Source organism: Muscardinus avellanarius (assembly GCF_963383645.1).
Source record: "Muscardinus avellanarius genome assembly, chromosome: 9".
In the NCBI taxonomy this organism is placed as follows: domain Eukaryota; kingdom Metazoa; phylum Chordata; class Mammalia; order Rodentia; family Gliridae; genus Muscardinus; species Muscardinus avellanarius.
The window spans coordinates 89,196,203-89,219,389 of NC_137795.1; the positions used below are offsets into that span (position 1 = coordinate 89,196,203).

Here is a 23,187-nt window from a genome sequence, read left to right on the forward strand (position 1 = left end):
CTGTTCTTCCACATAGAGGGGACACATGGCCTTTCATTTTTCTGTGATTGACTGATCTCACTTAGCATAATATTCTCTAGTTCTCCCTTTTCCTGCACATGACATAACCATTCTTGAACGACTAGACTGGCCGCTTGCAGGAAGCTGCCTGCCTTGGGCTTCTTTAGGAGTGGCAGCTGCAGTCATTCCCCAGAGCACCTGGCTCTCAGAAAGACCTGCTGAGCGACATGGGAGAGTCTTCATTTCATCCTCACATCCGCAGATTGTTATTAAGTGAGATGGGCTTAGGCAGCATTTCTGGGAGCACTATTCTATTCATGCTTAGACTTAAATGCAGAACACAAAGAACTCAACTTTATGTATTCCTTAAAGAAGCGAAAAGAACTCAGCAAGAGAAGAGGCTCTCTCTGTGTGTTAACTCTTCACATCTGCTAGATAGGACCAGCCTGGAAGAACTCCTCGGTTCCTCACATGCCCGAGGAGAGGCTGGAGGTGGGGTTGCCCAGCACCAGTGCCCTCAGTTTCAGCTGAGGTCACTAAGTAATATGGAAAATGGATGGAGCCCGCTGGAGACAAATAGCTCCTGCCCTTTTCAGATGAAGCCATTTCCTGCCATTGCCATTTACCTAAAGCCCGTCCCTATCTTTTGCCTCTTGCAGCATCTCGGTCCTGGATTACCCTTGCTGTACCATCCAGGATTTGCCGGAGCTTACTACGGAAAGTCTGGTAAGCAAATGGGGATTTAGTAGCCTTTGAAATTGCCGGGTGGCAGAGGCTGGCATTTGCTCTTGCATTTCTTCTCCAGCCCCACAAAGCCCTGGTTCGGGAGTCTCGATCAATGAAGTCATTGGCGAGAGCACAGAGGCACTCGGGGTTTAGAGCTGCTGACCCAGTTGAGAAAGATTTGGAGAAGCTGAGCTTGGCATTTTTTCAGAAAAAAGGAGAGAGCCAGTGAGAACCACTAAGGAGGAAGGAGGCTTTAGAAGGATAATGAAACTTACAGTCAATGTGAGCATCTCCACCAAACGGCAGGAGAATCCACTCTGTGGCACAGTCCTCCGTCCTCCCTCTGCTCGGCTACAGGCACTTTGCCTCTCATTTTCATATTGGTTATAAAATTCAGGAGTAAATATTCAGAAAATACCTTGCTTCTCTGAGGCAGAAGTCAGTATAGCCACAGAAAGTTTCTCATCCTGAAAACAGCTCTACGCAAATCAGAAAAGTTCTGAGTTCTTATGAATTCCCTAAAATGGACTGACTGACCAAAATCAGATTGAAGAAAAGATGTCTACTTCATCATCATATGTTGCCACATCTCTAGGATACGGTATAGCCTGTTCCCTCATTGTATTGCGCTGTAACTATTTATCTGCAACTTTCTTAACTTGATTGTTGTCTTTTTGATAGAAGAGATAGTACTCATATATATATATATATATATATATATATATATATATATATATATATTTTTTTTTTTTTTTTTTGGTACTGGGATGAGCCTAGAGCCATTTTATCTCTGAGCTATGCCCCCAGCCTGATTTTATTTCTTTATTTGAAAACAGGATCTCACTAGGTTTCTGAGCCTTGCTACATTGTTGATGCTAGCTTTGAACCTGCGTCCTCCTGTCTCAGTCTTCCAAGTACTGGGATTCCAAGTGTGCACCATCATGCCCGACTTACCTTCATTTATATATCCCTAAAGTCTAGCACGGTGCCTGGTACATCTAAGACTTCAGGAAATTGCTAAATGATTGAACAATCATACCCATGGCTGCTACAAACCTTTATCCCCATTTATTTATTTATTTATTTATTTATTTATTTATTTATTTATATTTGTGGGCCTGGGGATAGAACCTAGGGGCATTTGACCTTTGAGCTATACCCCTTGCCCTATATTTTATTCTTTATTTTATTGGTTTTTTTTTTTTTTTTTTTTTTTTTTTGTGGTACTGGGGGTGGAACCCAGAGGCTTTCTACCTCCGGGCTTTACTCCCAGACCTTTTTAATATATTATTTGGAAACAGGGTCTCACTAAGTAGCTGAGGCTGGCTTCGAACTTGTGCGATCCTCCTGTCTCGGCCTCCCAAGCGCGGGGATTACAAGCGTGCGCCACCACGCCCGGCTATTCTTTATTTTGAAACAGGGTGTCACTAAGTTGCAGAGGGCCTCACTAAGTAGCTGAGGCTGCCCAAGAACCACGATCCTCCTGTCTCAGCCTCCCGAATGCTGGGATTACAAGCATGTGCCACCACGCCCGGCTTCCCCCCACTTTAATAACTGAAAAGTGTTGAGTCCAAAAAGTATATTTTATAGAAATATTTTCCTGTGTTACAGATTTTATAGATCCATAGGAGTCTTGCCTGGAGGGGACCTAAAAACCATTCAATCCAACTTCCTTATATTTGAAAGACGAGAAACTCTAGTGCCTGGTAGATGAAAGTGACTTGCCACAGTCCACTCCTGATAGGTGACAGACCCCAAATTAGACATACCCTGAGACACCAAATCTAGCACATTTTCTGCTACCAGGGAAGAGAGTCCCTGTCTTATTTAGATGTGGTCTCAGCAACCAAAGACACTAGAAACTGTTTACTCTTAGAGGTAATAAATTGTCTAGCACTGCTTATTTACATGATGGTATTCAGTCTTTAAAACAAGGCGGTGAGGTTGGTATGACTATTGTGTGTGTGTTACAGGGGATGGAACCCAGGGGCATTCTAGTTCCAAGCCCCCCCCCCAGCCTGATTTTGTTCTTTTATGTTGAAGCAGAATCTCACTAAGTTGCAGGCCTTTACTAGATAACTGAAGCTAGCCAGGGACCTGTGATTTCCTGTCTCAGCCTCCCAAGTACTGGGATTACAAGTGTATGCCACCAGATCCAGTTTGGTATCACTATTTTTCAGATGGAGAAATTAAATAACTGCCAAAGACTTTATGCTTGAAAATAGCAAAGTCAGGGTAAAGACATGCATCCCTGCTATCCAGAGTTAAAATGAAGAGTACATTTTACACAGAGATGGTGGAGACACACTAGTGTTAAATTCTCTTAGTAGAGTTTTTCAAAACATAAAGTCAGCTTTTATGACCTGAATCTGTTCCTTGATACAATGTGTTCTCCATTCTCCACTACAACTCCTTTGGTTTGTAGGAACTCATGGGAAATGTACTTTCACTTTTTCCAAATGACCTTTTGTGATATAAGCATAAAAGTACTGAAATTATCATTATGCCTTCTGAGAAGACTTATATTGTTACCCCAAGTGTAGGTGAAAGTATGTATCTGAAATAAAAATAAATCATGCTAGGTACTTTACTCCTTTCTGTGAAGCAAGAGTGGCACCTGGTGGTTTTGTTTAGTAACCACAGACAGTTTTTTTCCCCCTTGAACTCAATATAAGTGCTTCGTTGGCCTTCACGCTTGTCATCCCAGCATTCGGGAGGCTGAGGCAGGAAGATCACAGTTCATAAACAGCCTCAGCTACTTAGTGAGGCCCTCTGCAACTCAGTGAGACCCTGTTTCAAAATAAAGAATAAAAAATAGGGCTGGGGGTGTAGCTTGGAGGTAGAATGCCCCTGGGTTCCATCTTCAGTACTACCAAAAAAAAAAAAAAAAAAAAAAAAACCTCAAGTTTACTTCGTGTAGTATAATGGCTTATTTATCTAAACTGATGACTTCTGTACTCAGAAAAGGACTAATGTTTATGAGCATAAGATGTATATCTTTTTCAGATTCAGTAAATTACAAGCACAGAAAATATACTGGCTACATGAGTGTAATATATTTTTATTTTAAGTAACATTTCAATATTTTTTTCTTTTTTGTGGAACTAGGGATTGAACTCTGGGGCATTCTACCTCTGAGCTACACCCCCAGCCCTATTTTTTAGTCTTTATTTTGAAACAGAGCCTCACTAAGTAGCTGAGGCTGGCTACGAACCTATGGTCCTCCTGTCTCAGCCTCCCAAGTGCTGGATTACAAGTGTGCGCCACTACGCCTGGCTGACCTACCGTTTTTAATTTAATAATTTCACTTGTCTTGATCTAAAAGAAAACTTGAAACATTTCTTTGCAAATAGCTGTTCATGCACATTTGGATCCAGCACTGACTCTACAGAGCCCTTTACAGGCTTTGGACCTCACGCCGCTACTATTTCCTCATTACTAAAGAGTGGCTTTGGGCCAGACAGGGACCAAGACACTCCAGCACTCCGTAACTCCATGAGAAATACTTCTTATTTTGTTATCTTTAATGTACATGTGGACAGCTGGAACATCCACACTTCAAAATACGCCCTCCTTTGAAAGTGATACAACAGTTATTAAGTCACATTCTGTGGTGAGGGTGGGAGGTAAGCATTTAGAATTTCAGGTTAGCTTTGCAGCAGTAACAATAAAGATACACAGATTTTTCCATGTTTTATTTGCCCAAATCTCTGTTAGAAAGCACAGAAAAGAAACCAAGCACAGTAGCTCATGCCTATAATCCCAGCTACCCAGCAGACTGAGGCAGGAGGATCTCAGGTTCACGGATAGCCTGGGCAATTTAGTGAGATCCTGTTTCAAAATAAAATAGAAAGGTCTGGGATGTAGTTTAATGGTAGAGAACCCCTGGTTTCAATCCCTAGTATTTCCTCGCCCCCCCCCCATAAAAATGAGAGGAAGGGAAGATGAGGTATAATCTGCATGATTTCTCTTTAGGACTAACAAGCCCACAAGAAAACAGACCTACAACCTTGCTCTCATTTCACTGTATTTTAACGCAGTGGTTTCTAAATGTTATTGCACACATTCATCATATAATGATTTTCGTGGACTCCCAAATACATGCACGTTTGCGTGTAAGTTATAAATGCATTGTTGAAGCCAGGTATTGTGGCCTGTAATCCCAGTACTTGGGAGACTGAGACAGAAGGATTGCAGTCTCAAGGACAGCCTCAGCAAGTAGCGAGACCCTGTTTCCAAATAAGAAAGAAAATCAGGCTGGGGGTATAACTTGAAGGTAGAATGCTTCCGGGTTCAGTCCTCAGTAACACACGCGCACACACAGAATTAAGTAGTGGAGTATCATATGTAGCTATTAATAATTATGTTCTTAAGACTATTTAAGCCGGGCGTCTTGGCTCACACTTGTAATCCCCACTCTTGGGAGGCGGAGACAGGAGGATCACGCAGGTTCGAAGCCAGCTGCGCTGGCCTAAGAGACCCTGTTTCCAAATAAAAAAGTATAAAAATGTCTGGGAGTGTAGCCCAGAGGTAGAAGGGCTTCCAGGAACCCCAGTACCACCAATTTATATAGATATATATTTAAGTACTTAGGAGGCTGAGACAGGAGGATTGCAGGTTTGCAGCCAACCTCAGCTACTTAGTAAGGCCCTCTGCAAATTAGTTGGAACCTGTTTCAAAAATAAAGAATAAAAAATAGGACTGGTGTGTGTAGTTCAGAGGTAGACTTTCCCGGGGCTCAAACCCCAATACCACAAAAAAGGGGAAAAAGAATATTTAAGGGGGCTGGGCATTAGCTCAGTGGCAGAGTGTCCCAGATTTGATCTCCAGTACCCAGAAACAAAACAAGACAGGACACCCTTCTCATCCAGATATTTTCAGACATAGAAGAATAATTCTGTTGTTTTAGTTTTCTTTTTGTTTTTTTTTTTTTTGGAGGGGGGAGTTGGAACCTAGGGGCATTCTACCTCCGAGCTATACCCCCAGCTCTATTTTTTATTCTTTATTTTGAAGCAGGGTCTCATTGATTTGCAAAGGACCTCACTAAGTGGTAGAGGCTGGCAGATCCTCCTGTCTCAGCCTCCCAAATGCTGGGATTACAAGCTTGCGCCATCACACCCGGCTTTAGTTTTCTTTTGGGGTAATTTTCAAATATAAAGGTTTGTAACATTCCTCTCATTATTTAACCAATAATTTATGATCTTTTAAAATAAATTTTTGTTCTAATATTTACCATCGTTATTTAAAAACTAATGATGCCTGTGGTGTTATTTTTTCTCTATCAGAGATACAATGCAAACACACAACAAAGGTATATACCCATTTTCTATGAGGTATTTACAGAAAGGACCATGGATAGAAACAGTTATCATTTTTATTAATTTTCCTATTGGTCAATATTATAGTAATAAGTTCTCAAGATTAGAATCTCTGGAGTGATTTTTCAAACTCACATCCATCCAGGTAATTTCTCCAAGGCAAATGAAGTTTGCTAACATTCCCCAAATATAATATTGAAATTTTCTTCTTCCTTATCCACTCATTCCATGTGAGAACCATTACTCTGTTTTATTATGTCTGGATCTGGATCCTTAAACTAGCAGTAACTTGACAGAAAACCATATGGTAAAAGAATTATTCTCTAATGAAGTGGGAAAAGAAAATCTAAAATAAAATATGACTTTGTTTTCCATTATATAGGATGGTGGTCATATAAAGAAATTGATAAAGAGAATCACTTACCAAGAAATAGCTGCTGTGAATTTGCAATCCTAATGTGTTAAAACCTAGCAAATATTTTTTGCAATAGTTTCAAATAAAAGCAGGGCTGACGTGGCATGGAAACCCTGAAGCATAAAGCAAAGAAACAGAGTAGCTGGCAGAGTGGAAAAGACAGACCCAGCTTTGCCACTTAGAACAAGAAGGGACATTTAGTAGTTTCCTGTAGGCTGTAAAAGGAAGAGAGGCTGGGTCATTAGATGAGCATTTGACTTTCCTCAGACTATAAAATTCTCCAAGGTTCATTATAAAATAACTAAATTAATATACTTTGATTTCTCAATGCAAAGCCAGTTCTCAATCTGAATCATCACTTAGGAACTTTGGTAAACTATTAAAGAAATGCGCCAGGCGTGGTGGCACATGCAAGTAATCCTAGTACTTGGGAGGCTGAGACAGGAGGATCACAGGTTTGCAGACAGTCTCAACAAGTAGCGGATACTCATCAAGTAAGCAAGACCCTGTTTAAATTTAAAAATAAAGTAGGGCCGGACGTGGTGGCGCACACTTGTAATCCCAGCGTTCGGGAGGCTGAGACTGGAGGATCGCAGTTCGTGAATAGCCACAGCTACTTAGTGAGGTTCTCTGTAACTTAATGAGACCTTGTTTCAAATAAAGAATAAAAAATAGGGCAGGGGATGTGGCTTGGAGGTCAAATGCCTCTGGGTTCCATCCCCAGACCATATATATATATATATATATATATATATATATATATATATATATATATATATATACTAGGGCTGAGGATATAGCTCAGAGGCAAAAAAAAAAAAAAACCCCGAGTTCTATCCCCATTACTAAAAAAAAAAATTTTAAGACATTTGAGATATATTAGACTTTATACTTAACAACCCTTCTTTAAAGGTCCAATCTGATCCTAGGCCAGCTGAACTCAGGTGCTCTATTCTAATGCAGAGAACCTCACTGTTTGTTTTTGTTTTTGCAGGTCTGGGGATAGAACCCAGGGGCATTCAACCTCCAAGATACACCTCCTGCCCTATTTTTTCTTTATTTTGAAACAGGGTTTCACTGAGTTGCAAAGGGCCTCACTAAGTAGCTGGGGCTGTCTGCAAACTGCCAAACTGCGATCCTCAGGTCTCAGCTTCCCGAATGCTGGGATTACAAGCATGCTGGGATTACAAATGTGCACCAGCACGCCCAGCCAGGTTTTTGTTATTGGAGATCAAACCCAAGGCCTCGTGCATACTAGGCAAGTGGTCTGCCACTGAGCTACACACCAGCCACTGTTGTTTTTCTTGGACACAGTTATCTTCTGTTGGTCTGAAGTTGGAACGGTAGTACACTTTAGGAAGGGGCTTCTCTACCTGTCAGTCCTCAAACTCAGGAAGCAGGGCTTCGAAGCAGATTCTATCTCGGGAATCACTTTCTGAATCTAGGAGTCCAGAATGCAACTAGAAGGTGAACAGTAAACAGTCTTCAAATTCCATGGATCTTGGGCACTTATCGTAGTTGGGCATTTATGTGTGACCGTGTGCAAGTCCCTTTCCCCTCTCTGGGCCTCAGTTTTTGCTTCTATGGATGATGAAATTGGTCTAGAATAGCTGAGTCCCCTCTAGTGCTCAGATTCGAACCAAACTGATTTCCTTAGTCCAAAAGGAAGGAAACACTCTGTTCTTCTCTTAGTCATCTGGCTTAATTATCCATATAATTAGCGTAGCCTGGGTTTTTATTTGACTTGGCTCACTCAGCGGGGCTATGAACGGATGTTTGGGAACAGAGCCCTGGTGGTGCCTGGGTACTCTGAGAGGGTAGGATGTGGACCCTGAACTGACTCAAGGTCTACTACAAACAAATTTCCTTGTGATGGTGGAACATGGGCAAATGTTCATGCTTTTGTTTTGCAGTGCTAGGGATCAACACCTGGGCTTCATGCGTGTAAGGCAAGCACTGTCACTGAACCACATCCCCCGGCCTCTTTTATTAACTGTAGTGAAATTCTTGCTTTGGCAGGAAACAAGAGAATACAACCAAGTGCTGCTGCTCACAAAACATCTCTACCTAGGGCTTTACATCTTACTTAAAACAGAGATGATCTGCCTTAACTGAACATGCACATGCTGGGCATGGTGGTGCACACCTGTAATCCCAGGACTTGAGAGGCTGAGACAGGAAGATCACAAATTCGCCGCCAGCCTTAACTTCTTAGTGAGACTCTGTTTCAAAATAAAGGATAAAATACAGGTCTGGGGGTGTCGCTTTGAGGTAGAATGCCCCTGGTACAAACACACACGCAGACAGACACACACACACACACACACACACACACACACACACACACACACATTTAAAAAAAAAAAAAAAAGCCCTATAGCCGGGCGTGGTGGCACACGCTTGTAATCCCCATTCTTGGAAGGTGGAGACCGGAGGATCCCGCAGGTTCAAAGCCAGCCTCACTGGTTTAAGAAACCCTGTTTCCAAATAAAAAAATATAAAAATAGGTCTGGGAGTATAACCCGGAGGTAGAGGGGTTTCCCTAGTACCACCAAAAAAAAAAAAAAAAAAAAGCCCTAGCCAGGCATGGTAACACGCTTGTAATCCCAGCATTTGAGAGGCTGAGACAGGAGGATCCAGGTTCACAGACAGCCTCAGCTACTTAGGCCCTTTGCAACTCAGTGAGACCCTGTTTCAAAATAAAGAATAAAAAATAGGACTGGGGGATGCCTCTTGGAGGTAGAATGACCCTGGGTTACATCCTCAGTAGTTTAAGGAGAAAAAAAAAAGCCCTCAAGTCTGGCAAATCTGGACAAGTGCCCATAGAACTAAAGGCTTGCTAGAAAAATGACTGTTGGAGCAAGGCAGAGGCTGAAGCAGTACTCCATGGACGGCTGCAGCTGCTAGAAAAGGAGTCAGAACAAAGGCTGTCCTGAGACAGCCACTGGCCAGTGCGTGGCATTCATGCCCTCTCCAGGGGTTGGAGATGGGACAAGTGGAGCTACTGACAGTTATCTGGGAAGGCTTTGGGCAGCGGAGACTATCTAAAGGAAGGGAACTGGGGAGTCTTTACTGGGACCCTTCAAACTGAGCTCTGAGTGAGAGAAAGGTAGCCACAATAGGCTTCCCTCTTTCCAAACTTCTCTTTTTTTTTTTTTTTTTTTTTTTTTGGTGGAACTGGGGTTCCTGGAAACCCTCTACCTCTGGGCTACACTCCCAGACACCTATTTTTTATATTTTTATTTGGAAACAGAATCTCTTAAGCCAGCAAGGCTGGCTTCAAACCTGTGCGATCCTCCTGTCTCAGCCTCCCAAGCGCAGTGATTTCAAGTGTGTGCCACTACGCCTGGCTTTTTTTTGTGGGTCTGGGGATAGTACCCAGGGGCATTCATCCTCCAAGCTACACCCCCTGACCTATTTTTTATTCTTTATTTTGAAACAGGGTCTCACTAAGTTGCGGAGGGCCCCACAAACCACGATCCTCTGGTCTCAGCCTCCCAAATGCTGGTATTACAAGTCTGTGCCACTGCACCCAGCCCAAACTTCACTTTTAAAACTTTAAAACTTCACTTAGTTGGGAGGCTGAGACAGGATGATCACACAGGTTCAAAGCCAGCCTCAGCTACTTAGTGAGGCTCTTAGCAACTTAGTGAGACCCTGTTTCCAAATAAACTATAAAATAGGTCTGGGAGTATAGCCCAGAGATAGAAAAGCCCTGGGTTCTACCCCCAGTACCACCCCACCTCAAAAAAAAAAAAAAAACTTCACTTAGTTACTCCCTGTCCTTGTCTTTTAAATCTCAGGGCAGCTCTGGCAGAGAAGTTATCAATGTTCAGATTACAGTCAAACTTCTCAAAAAATGCATGTCTAAGATTGTTCATTACACCATTGCTTGTAATAATGAAAGATTGGAAACAACCTAAATGTATTAGTTACCAGAGCAACTGGTTAAATAAAGATGGCGTGTCCTTGTTGACTATTAGACTACCATTAAAAAGAATAAGGCTGAGCTGGGCATGCTGGCACATACCTTTAATTCTGGTACTTGGGAGGCTGAGACAGGAGGTTCGCAGATTCAAGCACAGCCTCAACACGGTCTCACTAACGTCCACAATTTAGTGAGGCTCCCCACAACTTAGTGAGACCTGTTTCAAAATAAAATAGCTTTTAGGTAGAATGCCCCTGAGTTCAATTCCCAGTACCACACACACACTCACAATAAGACCATTCTTTTTTTCCAAAGCCTGTGCTAACCACACAAGGTGCACAACCTTGTGTTTTGGGCAAGCCACACTGCGATGCACTAGGGTGGGAACTCTCATGGACGTTTCCCTCAGAAGTAGGGAAATGGTTCTCCGGAGACTAGGTTTTGTTTTCTTTTGCAGTACTAAGGATTGAACCGAGACACACCCTAGTCTTTTATTTGTTATGTTGCCCAGGCTGATGAACTTGCATCTTTTTTTGAGTAGCTGGGGTTACAGGCATGCGGCACTGTGCCCAAATCCTCCTAAGACTAGTTCTAATAACAGTATTGGACACTGACTTGACTATAAGAAGGAGAATATTATTCCTAAATAATCTTTCTAAAGGTGTGTGTGTGTGTGTGTGTGTGTGTGTGTGTGTGTGTGTGTGTGTGTTTAGTCCTGAGGATTGACCCAAGGGTGTTCTACCTCTGGGCTATACCGTAACCCTATTTTATTGTTTTATTTTGAAATAGGGTCTCAGGTCTCACTAAATTGTGGGGAGCCTCACTAAATTGTGGACATTAATGAGACCCTCCTCCACACAGCTTCAAAATAAAATTTAGAAATTAACTAGAAGGCTGGGTGCGGTGATGCACACTTGTAATCCCAGTATTTGGGAGGCTGAAACAGGAGGATTGCAGGTTGGAAGCCAGCCTCAGCTACTTAGGCCATCCACAACTTAGTGAGACATTGTTTCAAATTTAAGAATTAAAAAATAGGTCTGGGGGTGTACTCAGAGGTAGAATGCCCTGGGTTCAATCCCCATTACTGCAGAGAGAGAGAGAGAGAGAGAGAGAGAGAGAGAGAGAGAGAGAGAGAGAGAGAGAGGAGAGAAGGAGGGAGGGGCGGACTAGGGGTAGCCAGGCATGATGGTGCGTGCTTGTAATCCTAGTATTACAAGGGTGAGGCTAAGACAGGAGGATCACAGGTTCATGGCCAGCCTCAGCAACTTAGTGAGCCCCTGTTTCAAAATAAAAGAATAAAATAGGGCTGGGGTTATAGCGGGGAGGTAGAATGCTCCAGTACCACACACACAAAAAAAAATTATCTATTTTTTTATTTCATGTTAGAGAATTAAGAATCTAACTGCAATATATTTTGATAAAAAGGGTGGGGGTTAGGCTTTGGGAGGCTGAGACTGGAGGATCGCGGTTCTTGGACAGCCTCAGCTACTTAGTGAGGCCCTCCGCAACTCAGTGAGACCCTGTTTCAAAATAAAGAATAAAATATTGGGCAGGGGGTGTAGCTCGGAGGTCAAATGCTTCCAGGTTCCATCCCCAGACCCCCCCCCAAAAAAAAAGTCTCAAAATAAACAAAGCCGGGCGTGGCAGCGCACAATTGTAATCCCAGCATTCAGGAGGGTGAGACCAGAGGATCACGGTTTGCAGACAACTTCAATGACTTAGCGAGGACCTTTGCAACTTAGTGAGACTCTGTTTCAAAAATAAAGAATAAGTGCCTGGCATGGTGGCGCATGCTTGGGAGGCAGAGACAGGAGGATCGCGCAGGTTCGAAGCCAGCTGTGCTAGCTTAAGAGACCCTGTTTCAAAAAATAAAAAATAAAAAGTAGATCTGGGAGTGTAGCCCGGAGGTAGAAGGGCCTCCAGGAACCCCAGTACCACCACAAAAAAAAAAAGATGGGGGTTGATAAAAAATTCAACCATAACATATTATCTTCATCCAACATTAGCTTCAAATCTATCAGAATGAAACCAAACTCCTAGCACTCAGAAACATGACTTATGTAAGAGCAAAGTATATGGGGACAAAATTTTTTCTTCTTATCCTAAGCAGTAAGCTACACAGGAAAGCTGGCTTGACTCTAATCACTGTGCTCATGTGTCACTCCTCTAACCAGTACTTACTCTAGTAAAGACTCTTCTAGGATCGGCAGCTGTGTGGCTTCTTCTCCATCCTTTTCCTCCTCCCCCTCCCTCTGCTCTTCTTCCTCCTTTTTCTCTGTGTCCTCCTCTTCCTTTCACCTTGTCATTTCCTCTCTTCCCCTTTTTTCCCCTTCCTCCCCTGCTCTCCTACCTTTCACCTTGTCCTCCCCCCCCCAGGGCCTTGCACACCTTAGGCAGGTGCCCCCCCCCAGTGAGCCCCAGCCCAGCCGAGTGGTTTCAGGAGAAGGTATTATGTTCTCTGAGCATGAAGACAGGCAGCACTTCCTGCTGGAAGCTCTACCCAAACTGGCTAGTGGCGACTTGCAGGCTCTGTGGGAATGAAGCCTGTGAGTGTCGATAATGGCAGATATTCCTTGTTTCAGGAAGCTGGAGACAACAACCAGTTCTGCTGGAGGAACCTCTTCTCCTGCATCAACCTCCTGAGGCTGCTCAATAAACTGACCAAATGGAAGCACTCCAGGACCATGGTGAGCGGGGCTTCAGAATGTGGGTGTGTTCGTCAGACCAGAGTTTTTAATCATCAGTAAATATTTGTGGACTGCCTGCTTTGTGAGATTTGTAGTTATATACTGAATGCTACATGTGTTCATTACCTCCTAATTCTGGCACTTACTCTAAATGAGATAATTGCTTACCAGTCATTTGCTTTAGGAAGCTGAACATGGATCCTCCCTTAGGGTAGGTCCCCCCCACACCCGTGGTACTGAGGATTGAATCCAGGGGGGCATTTTACCTTTGAGCTACACTCCCCTTTTCCTTTTTTTGGTTTGTTTTTGTTTTGAAACAGGGTCTCTTAGCCAGGCATGGTGGCATTTGCCTATAATTTTAGTACTTGGGAGGTTAAGACAGAAGGATCACAGGTTTGAGGCCAGCCTTAGCAACTTAGTGAGACTGTTTGAAAATTTTAAAAGGGATGGAGTATAATGCTCCTGGGTTCAGTCTCAGCAAAACTAACACTCTCTCTCTCTCTCTCTCTCTCTCTCTCACTCACTCACTCTGAAATAGGGTCTCACTAGGTTGCTCAGAGTCTCACTAAATTGCTGAGGCTGGCTTTAAACCTTTGAGCCTTCTGTCTCCCAAATACTGGGGTTACAGGTGTACTCTACCATGCCTGGCTTGGGTGGTTCTGGTGGGGAAAATTAGCCATGTTTGGATTACATATACATATCCAAACGCTGCTAGTCTAAGATTCTTCATTGCAGCATTTCTTGGAATATGAACGATTGAAAATATTACTGACTCTGTGGGTCCTTGTGCTCTCTATCAGAAGAATCAAAGGCTCGTTGGCATAGGAACAAGACTTTCTTTTCCTCTTATTTATTTTTATTGGTGCATAGTAGTCAACACATCTTAATGGGTACAGATGGCAGAGGCACACATGCACACATCACTCATTCAGCCCTTAACCATTTCCCACCCCATTCCCTTCCCCCTCCCTCTTTCTCATGTTTGGCTTGGTGATTGGTATGTTTGTGGATGTCCGTCGTGTACATTATGGAATTTCCCTCTCCCCTCCCATCCCCTCATTTTAGGTCGCCTTATGTGCTCATCTAGAGTTTCTCTTTCTTTGCCTACAGTTCCTCTTATGACCCATTTTCTCTCTAGCTTCCGTATATTAGGGAGAGCATCCTAATTCAGAGTAATCTCTTAGCACAATGTTCTTCAGTTCTGTTTCCCTGCAAATGACATAGTTTTGTTCTTAACGACTGAGTAAGATTCCATTGTGTAAATAAACCATAGTTTTGTGATCCATTCATCTGTTGACGGACATCTTGGCTGGTTCTATAGTTTGGCAATTGTGAATTGTGTGGCTATGAACGTAGATACGCATGCATTAGGCTATGAACGTAGATACGCATGCATTAGTTTGGTAGTTTGGTTTCCATTCCTTTCGGTAGATACCCAGAAGTGATACTGCTGCATCATATAGTAGGTTCATTCCCATTTTTATTATCATTATATGGGACTGAAACTGTGGACTCAGTAGCTGATGCCATTTTATGTGGCTTCCATACCTTTGTCCTTGGTCTTTTTCTAGGGCCTCATCAGGTTCTCTTTTTCTCTGGATACAGAATCTAGATCTTGTTTTTCGGTACCAGGGATGGAACCCAGGTGCATTCTACCTCTGAGCTACACCCCCAGCCCTATTTTTTAGTCTTTTTCTATTTATTTATTTTTTGGTGGTACTGGGGTTCCTGGAAGCCCTTCTACCTCTGGGCTGCACTCCCAGACCTATTTTTATATTTTTATATTTTTATTTGGAAATAGGGTCTCTTAAGCCAGTGCGGATGGTTTTGAACCTGCGTGATCCTCCTGTCTCCGCCTCCCAAGAGCAGGGATTACAAGCGTGCACCACCACGCCTGGCAAGTCTTTTTATTTTTTAAACAGGGTCTCACTAAGTTGCAGAGAGCCTCACTAAGTAGCTGAGGCTGTCTGCAAACCACAATTCTCTGGTCTCTGCCTCCCAAATATTGGGATTACAAGCGTGCGCCACCACGCCCAGCCTTAGATCTTCTGTTTTAAAACCAAACTTGGACTCTTGAGTCAGGAACCCCAATTTCCTTGGCTAGAAGTTCTCTGGAGTGGTAAGGGTTGTTGGTAAACACCTCCAGGAGCGCCAATATCTGGCTACATCTGGGCAGAGCTGCAGCTGGTGCAACTTCTTCTGACTTTACCTTGCATCTGTTCTTGATGTTCATCTTGTTCCTGGACTTGGCTTGATTCTGAAACCTTTTTTTTTGCACGAGTCTAGGGATGAAACCCAGGGGCATTACAGAGGCCTCATTAGCTGAGGCTGTCTGTGAACCACGATCCTCCCATCTCAGCCTCCCAGTGCTGGGATTACAAGCATGTGCTACCACACCCAGCTTGAAACCTTCTTAATGTTCAATTTTTTTCTGGAATTGGTGCCTAGGTCTTTGATTCTGAAACCAAATCTGGATTCTTAACTCTTCAATGTTGATTTCCATAGCAAGTTTTTGTTTCATAGAATAACCTGGGTAAGAGGATTTATCAAAAGTGTTGATGAAGCCAGGCGTGGTGGCACATGCTTGAAATCCCAGCATTTGGGAGGCTGAGACCGGAGGATCGCGGTTCGCAGATAGCCTCAGCTACTTAGTGTGGCCCTTTGCAACTCAGTGAGACCCAGTTTCAAAATAAAGAATAAAAAATAGGGCAAGAGGTGTAGCTCGGAGATCGAATGCCCCTGGGTTCCATCCCCAGACCCGCCAAAAAAAAGAAAAAAAGTGTTGCTGAGCACTTTCAGTTGCTCTTTCGTGAATTTGGTGCAATTGCACCTACAATTGTTGGCATAGACTTTTCTGAAGTGTTGTCTTGGGCTTGTTGGAGGTGAATACTCGTGTCCAGGCACCCACCTGTCAAGCCGACTTTTTTTTTTTTTGGTGGTACTGGGGTTCCTGGAAGCCCTTCTACCTCCGGGCTACACTCCCAGACCTATTTTTTATATTTTTTTTTTATTTTGAAACTGGGTCTCTTAAGCCAGCACAGCTGGCTTCGATCCTGCGCGATCCTCCTGTCTCCGCCTCCCAAGCGCGGGGATGACAAGCGTGTGCCACCACGCCCGGCTCAGGCTGACTTTTTATACTTATGCTTGTGGGAGGCACCACAAGGGGGACAGAAATCCCAGGCTAACTTCCAACCAAGGACAAAGGTTTTGATGGTGTCTGTGGTAAGCAGGGACCAGGTAGAGGTGGAGTTTTTGCTGCACCTACGCTCCATGCTTCCTCATGCAGTGCATGTTGGATTACCATCCTAAGTCTCCACGGCATGATTTTGTTTTGTTTTATTTGGTGCTAGGGATGGAACCCAGAGGGGTTCTACCTCTGACCTACACTCCCAACACTATTGTGTGTGTGGGTGTGGGTGGTGTGGGTGTGTGTTATTTTTTGAGTTACTGGGGATGGAACCCATAAGCATTCTACCCCTGAGCCACACCCCAGGCCTATTTTTTATTCCTTATTTTGAAATAAGGTCTCACTAAATTGTGGAAGGCTGAGCCTGGCCTCAAACATTGGATCCTCCTGTCTCAGCCTCTCAAGTACTGGGATTACCATCATGCCCGGCTCATGCTTCTGTGTTCTTGAAGACTAAATCTAAGTTGAGTCCAGACCTTAGATTCCCCAAAGCTCTCCCATGGGTTTCTGAGGCTAGCCATATTTGTCTCAATTTGTCTGTTGATTTGGTAATTCCAAGAAACTTTATATCTTTATGGGCTTTTCTTCACCCCACCCCTCTTTCACTGGACAGATGCTGGTAGTGTTTAAATCGGCTCCAATCTTGAAGCGGGCCCTTAAAGTCAAACAGGCCATGCTGCAACTTTATGTCTTGAAGCTTCTAAAGATACAGACCAAGTACCTGGGGCGCCAGTGGAGGAAAAGCAACATGAAAACCATGTCAGCCATTTACCAGAAGGTGCGCCACCGCATGAACGACGACTGGGCATACGGGAACGGTGAGTGCGGGGAACTGCCGGGTCACGCACAACCAATAAACGCTCTGCTCTCTTGGCCTGAATTGTTATTTTAGGTGAGGAGAGATGCGATTATAGGTTTCAAAGTCATGTCCCACACCCTCTAACGTGTCCCTGGTCCTATGAAACCTATTTAATAAAGCAAGTAAATTGAGATTCTAAAATCTAGAAGAGGGCCAAGGATATTGCTTATGGGTAGAGCACTTGCTTAGCATTCATGGGGCCCTGGGTTCAATCCCCAGCACCACAAAAAGAAAAAGGTATACTGCAAAGAAATGCCGAATCTTGTCGGGTGTGGTGGCATACACTTGTAATCCCAGCATTTGGGAGGCTGAGACAGGAGGATCGTGGCTCACAACCAGCCTCAGCTACTTAGTGAGGCCCTTTACAACTCAGTGAGACCCTGTTTCAAAATAAATAATAAAAAATAGAGCCGGACCGGGGTATCACTCAGAGGTAGAATGCCCCTGGGTTCCATCCCTAGTACCACACAAAAAAAGAAAAGAAAAGAAATGGCAAATCTTTGAAGAGACATGCTTCCTCTGCTTGCATGCTTTCTTGGCCTGAATTGTTGGAGACCTGCTTACTCTAACATTACACAATGTATACATGTATCGATCTGTCAGATGGTACCCCAAAATATGCACATTTTTATGTGTCAATTTGGGGGAGTAAATGGAAGATAATTGACCCTTTTACAAAACTTTATTTTTGGTACTAAGGATTGAACCCAAGTGCATTCTACCTCGGAACCACTCCCAGCCCTTTTTACTTATTTATTTACTTAGTGTGTGTGTGTGTGTGTGTGTGTGTGTGTGTTATTGGGAATTGAACTCAATTGCATTCTACCTCTGAGCTACACCACCAGTCTGTTTTATATTTTGTTATGGAACAGGGTCTCACTAGGTTGATTTTTCCTGCCTCAGCCAAGTACTTGGGTTACAGGTATGCATCACCGCACCCAGCTCAAAACATTTCTTTAAAGGATCTTTTCTTCAGTGATATTTTGAAAAGTCTTTTTCTCAAAAGATTGTTTTTTTTAGGTACTGGGGATGGAACCCAAGGGGCATTCTACGTCCAAGCGACACTGCCAGCCCTATTTTTTATTCTTTATTTTGAAACAGGGTCTCACTGAGTTGCAAAGGGCCTCCTTAAGTAGCTGAGGTTGGCTTTGTTTTTGTTTTTGTTTTTGTTTTTGTTTTGGTGGTACTGGGGTTCCTGGAAGCCCTTCTACCTTAGGGCTACACTCCCAGACCTATTTTATACTTATATTTAGAAACCGGGTCTCTTAAAGCCAGCACGGCTGGCTTCGAACCTGCGTGATCCTCCTGTCTCCACCTCCCAAGAGCCGGGATTACACATGTGCGCCACCACGCCTGGCCTGAGGCTGGCTTTGAACCTGCGCAATCCTTCTGTGTCAGCCTCCTGAATGCTGGGATTACAAAGGTGTGCCTCCACTCCCAGCTAAAAGATTTTTAAAATTAAACTTTTTTTTTTGCACTAGGAATGAACCCAGGGATACTCTACCAGTGAGCTGCATACCCAGCCCTTTTGTGTGTGTGGGTCTGAGGATGGAATCCAGGGGCATTCAACCTCTGAGCTACACCCCCTGCCCTATTTTTTATTCTTTATTTTGAGACAGGGTCTCACTAAGTTGCAGAGGGCTTCACTAAGTAGCTGAGGCTGGCTACAAACCGTGATCCTCCCATCTCAGCCTCCCAAATGCTGGGATTACAAGCGTGTGTCACCACACCCAGCCCCAGCCCTTTTTATTTTGAGACAAGGTCTCACTAAATTGCTCAGTCTGGCCTTGAATTTACGATTCTCCTGCCTCAACCTCTCCAAATAACTAGGATTACAGGTGTGCCCAGCTCCCTGCGTGTTTTTTTTCTTTTTCTTTTTTTGTTGGTACTGGGGTTCCTGGAAACCCTTTTACCTCAGGGCTACACTCCCAGACCCATTTTTATATTTTTATTTGGAAACAGGGTCTCCTTCGAACCTGCGTGATCCTCCTGTCTCCGCCTCCCAAGCACAGGGATTACAAGCGTGCGCCACCATGCCCGGCTCCTGAGTGTTCTTAATAGCTATTTTTTTGCCTTCATCAGAACCCAATTAGGGGCCACAAATTTCATCTGGTTTTTATGTTCATCAATTCCTTTTGAATATAACAGTCTTTTTTCCTAACATTAACTAATTGAAGAACTGGGGTTAATTTCCCTGGAGAACACTCAACTTCCTGATTCATTTCTTTGCTGCTGTTGCTTTTTTGTTTTGTTTTGTTTTGTTTTGTTTTGTTTTGGGTACTGGGGATTGAACCCAGAGCCATTCTACCTCTGAGCTAAACCCCCAGCCCTATTTTATACTCTTTATTTAATTTATTTATTTATTTATTTATTTATTTATTTATTTTTGGTGGTGGTACTGGGGTTCCTGCTGGAAACCCTTCAGCCTCTGGGCTACACTCCCAGACCTATTTTATACTTTTTCTTTGGAAACAGGGTCTCTTAGGCCAGCACGTCTGGCTTCAAACCTGCACTATCCTCCTGTCTCCGCCTCCCAAGCGTGGGGAATACAAGCGTGCACCACCTCGCCTGACTTTATACTTTTTATTTATTTATTTTTATTTTTTATTTTTATTTTTTGGTGGTACTGGGGTTCCTGGAGTCCCTTCTACCTCCGGGCTACACTCCCAGACCTATTTTTTACATTTTTATTTGGAAACAGGGTCTCCTAAGCCAGCGCGTGCGGCTGGCTTCGAATCTGCGCGATCCTCCTGTCTCCCGCCTCCCAAGCGCGGGGATTACAAGCGTGCGCCACCACGCCCGGCCTATACTTTTTATTTTAAAACAGAGTCTCACTAAGTTGCTGAGGCTGGTTACAAATGTGGGATCCTCCTGCCTCAGCCTCCCAAGTACTGGGTTTACGAATGTGCACCACCTGGACCAGTTTATTGCTTCTTTGTGGTATCATACACCTCATTCCTATATCCATAGGTATCACTTATAAGGTGAAATTTAGGTTTTAAGATTTGATGACTTTAAAGTTTTGGCTGTAGAAGCCAGGCATGGTGGCACACACTTGTAATCCCAGCATTCAGGAGGCTGAGACAGGAGGATCATGGTTCAAGGACAGCCTCAGCTACTTAGTGAGGCTCTTTGCAATCTAGTGAGACCTGGTTTCCAAATAAAGAAGAAGAAATAGGGCTGGGGGTATAGCTCAAAGGTAGAATGCCCCTGGGTTCCATCTCCAATACTGGGAAAAAAAAATTTTTTTTTGGCTGTAGTATATCCTGGTAATGTTGGGATCACATATGCCCTCAAATTAAGGCAAAATATCTCTGAGTGCCTGAATTTATCCTAAGATTGACCAAAGTTTGGAATAACTTTATTGAAAAGAGTTTTTTTCTTTTTTCATGATGTTACTGTATTTGTTGTACTGGGATTTGATCATCATATCCAAGTTTGCAGGTCTGGGGATGGAACCCAGGGGCATTCTACTTCAGAGCTACACCCCCAGCCCTATTTTTTAATTCTTTATTTTGAAATAGGGTCTCACTAAGTTTCAGAGAGCCTCACTAAGTAGCTGAAGCTGTCCACGAACCGTGATCCTCCTGTCTCAGCCTCCCGAATGCTGGGATTTCAAGTGTGTGCCACTACACCTGGCTAATAATTTTTAGTTAAGGTAAATGACTTATTTTTGCTACCACATGTAACTTGCTTGAATTTTAGAGAAAATTGCAGTAACAATTTCAGAGAACAAAGAGAAGCATGTGGTTGGCTTGTCATAAACCAGGATGCAATTTCTTTTTTTTTTTTTTTTTTTTTTTGGTGGTACTGGGTTCCTGGAAGCCCTTCTACCTCCGGGCTACACTCCCAGACCTATTTTTACATTTTTATTTGGAAACAGGGTCTCCTAAGCCAGCGCGTGCGGCTGGCTCCGAACCTGTGCAATCCTCCTGTCTCTGCCTCCCAAGCACGGTGATTACAAGCGTGCGCCACCACGCCCAGCCCAGGATGCAATTTCTATTATGGGATATAAAGTGTAATTAGCTATTTAAATTTTTGTGTTTCCTTAAATCATAAAAATGTTTTATTCTGCAAGCAGCATACCTGTTGTTGCTACCATTTTTAGCCCAAATGCAAAGTACATTTGTTTATGATAAACCCTTAATGGGCCAGCACCTGTAATCCTAACTACTGGGGATGCTAAGGCAGGAGTATTGCAAGTTCAAGGCCAGCCTGGGCAACTTAGTGAGCTCCTATCTAAAAAAATAAAATAAAAAGCTTAGGGAATGTCGTTCAGTAGTAGAGTACCCCTGGGTTCAGTCGGGAGGAAGGAGTGGAACATTGAATGTAGGACATAAGAGGTTTAGGAAATTTGTATTTCTATCCCTCAGATAAATGTCTAAATTAATAGAAGTAAAGCAGATTATGTTTTCTGCTTTTACCTTCATGAAAGCTTTCATAGTCTTAAAATAAACTGACATACAGATTTGTCCTATGCTGGGGGAAATTTCAGGGGAATTAGGAAAATCTTCATAATTGGTGGGTGGGTGTGTGTGTGTGTGTGTGTGTGTGTGTGTGTACTGGGGATTGAAACCCAAGACCTAGTGTGGCTACCACTAAGCTGCACCCAAGCTCAGCTGGCCCATTCTCCTTCACCACATTGTATCCATTTAAGTGAGAAACTCTCATCCCCTAGGGAAGGCTCAAAAAAGGATTTGATTGCCCTTTTTGGGAAACAGAGTACATAAGTAACTAGTAAGAAAGTAAAACAGTGAAAAGGAAATATAAACTGGTTTAGGGCCACACATCCATAATCCTAGCTACTGGGGAGGCTGAGATAGGTTGATCATAAGTTTGAGGCCAGCCTGGACAAGTCAGCAAGACCTTGTCTCAAAAAAAAAATTTTTTTTTTTTTGTACTGGGAATGGAACCCAGGAGCCTTCTACTTCTGAGCTACACCCCCAGCCCTATTTTTTTTTTTTTTTAACTTGGAAAAGTCTCGCTAAGTTGCTGAGAGCCTCACTAAGTTGCTGAGACTGGCTTCGAAGCTGAGATTCTTGTGTTGTCTCAGCCTCTCAAGTACTGAAATTACAAGCATGTGCCACCAGGCCTGGCTTCAAAATAAATATTTTAAAGGGCTGTGGATATAGCTCATGAACAGGAAACCTATCTAGCATGTGTGAAGCCCCAGGCTCAATCCCCAGTTCTGAAAGGAAAAGAAAGAAGGAAGGAAGGAAGGGAGGAAAGAAGGGAGGAAGGAAGGGGAGAGAAAAGGAAATCACTTATCAGATTTTATTATTTATTTATTTATTTATTTTGGTGGTACTGGGAGTGGAATGGAACCCAGGGCCTTTTCTACCTCTGGGCTATACTCCCAGACCTATTTTATACTTTGATTTTGGAAACAGGGTCTCACTAAGTTGCTGAGAGCCTCACTCAGTAGCTGAGGCTGGCTTCGAACCTGTGCAATCCTCCTGTCTCAGCCTCCCAAGCATGGGGATTATAAACGTGCGCCACCATGCCCATCAGTTATCAGATTTTATACTACTCTTCCAAAGATAGTTTCTGTATATATAAACTTACATAGGTGGGCATATGTATATTTTTTAAACCTAAGTGCCAACATGTCCTATATTTACTTTCTACATTGCTTTTTTAAGTACTGAAGATTGAACCCAGGGGCACTCTACCTCTGAACTATACCCCCAGCCCTTTTTCCTTTTATTATTTTGAAACAGGATCTCATTAAATTGCTGAGACTGACTTTGAACCTGCATTATTCCTGTCTCAGCCTTACATATACTGGGATTACAGGTGTGTGCCACCACACCTGGCTTGTATATTGCATTTAATAGAGAATTCTAGCTGGTCATGGTGGGACACACCTGTAATTCCAGTACTTGGGAGGCTGAGACCAGAGGATCAGAGGTTTGAGGACAGTTTCAACAAGTACTGATATTCTCATCAACCTAGTGAGATTCTGTTTCAAAACAAAAAATAAAATACAATTGAGGGTTTAGCTTGTAGGTAGAATGTGTCTGGGTTCAATCCTCAGTGGCATGAAATAAAAAAAAGAGAGAATTCT

General features: G+C 43.3%; 1 protein-coding gene across 2 annotated transcripts in view; it reads left to right on the plus strand.

The window, feature by feature from the left end:
* STRIP2 (striatin interacting protein 2) overlaps positions 1 to 23,187 on the plus strand; it is a gene marked incomplete at both ends in the record, with an annotated part of 58,821 nt that overhangs the window by 35,267 nt on the left and 367 nt on the right. The window contains 3 exons of one of the 2 annotated variants that reach the window (XM_080701446.1): positions 660 to 726; positions 12,970 to 13,074; positions 16,875 to 17,079. In XM_080701446.1, the coding sequence (XP_080557572.1) occupies positions 660 to 726; positions 12,970 to 13,074; positions 16,875 to 17,079 (377 nt within the window). The remainder of the gene's footprint in view (positions 1 to 659; positions 727 to 12,969; positions 13,075 to 16,874; positions 17,080 to 23,187) is intronic. The other variant, XM_080701447.1, reaches the window with a different exon arrangement.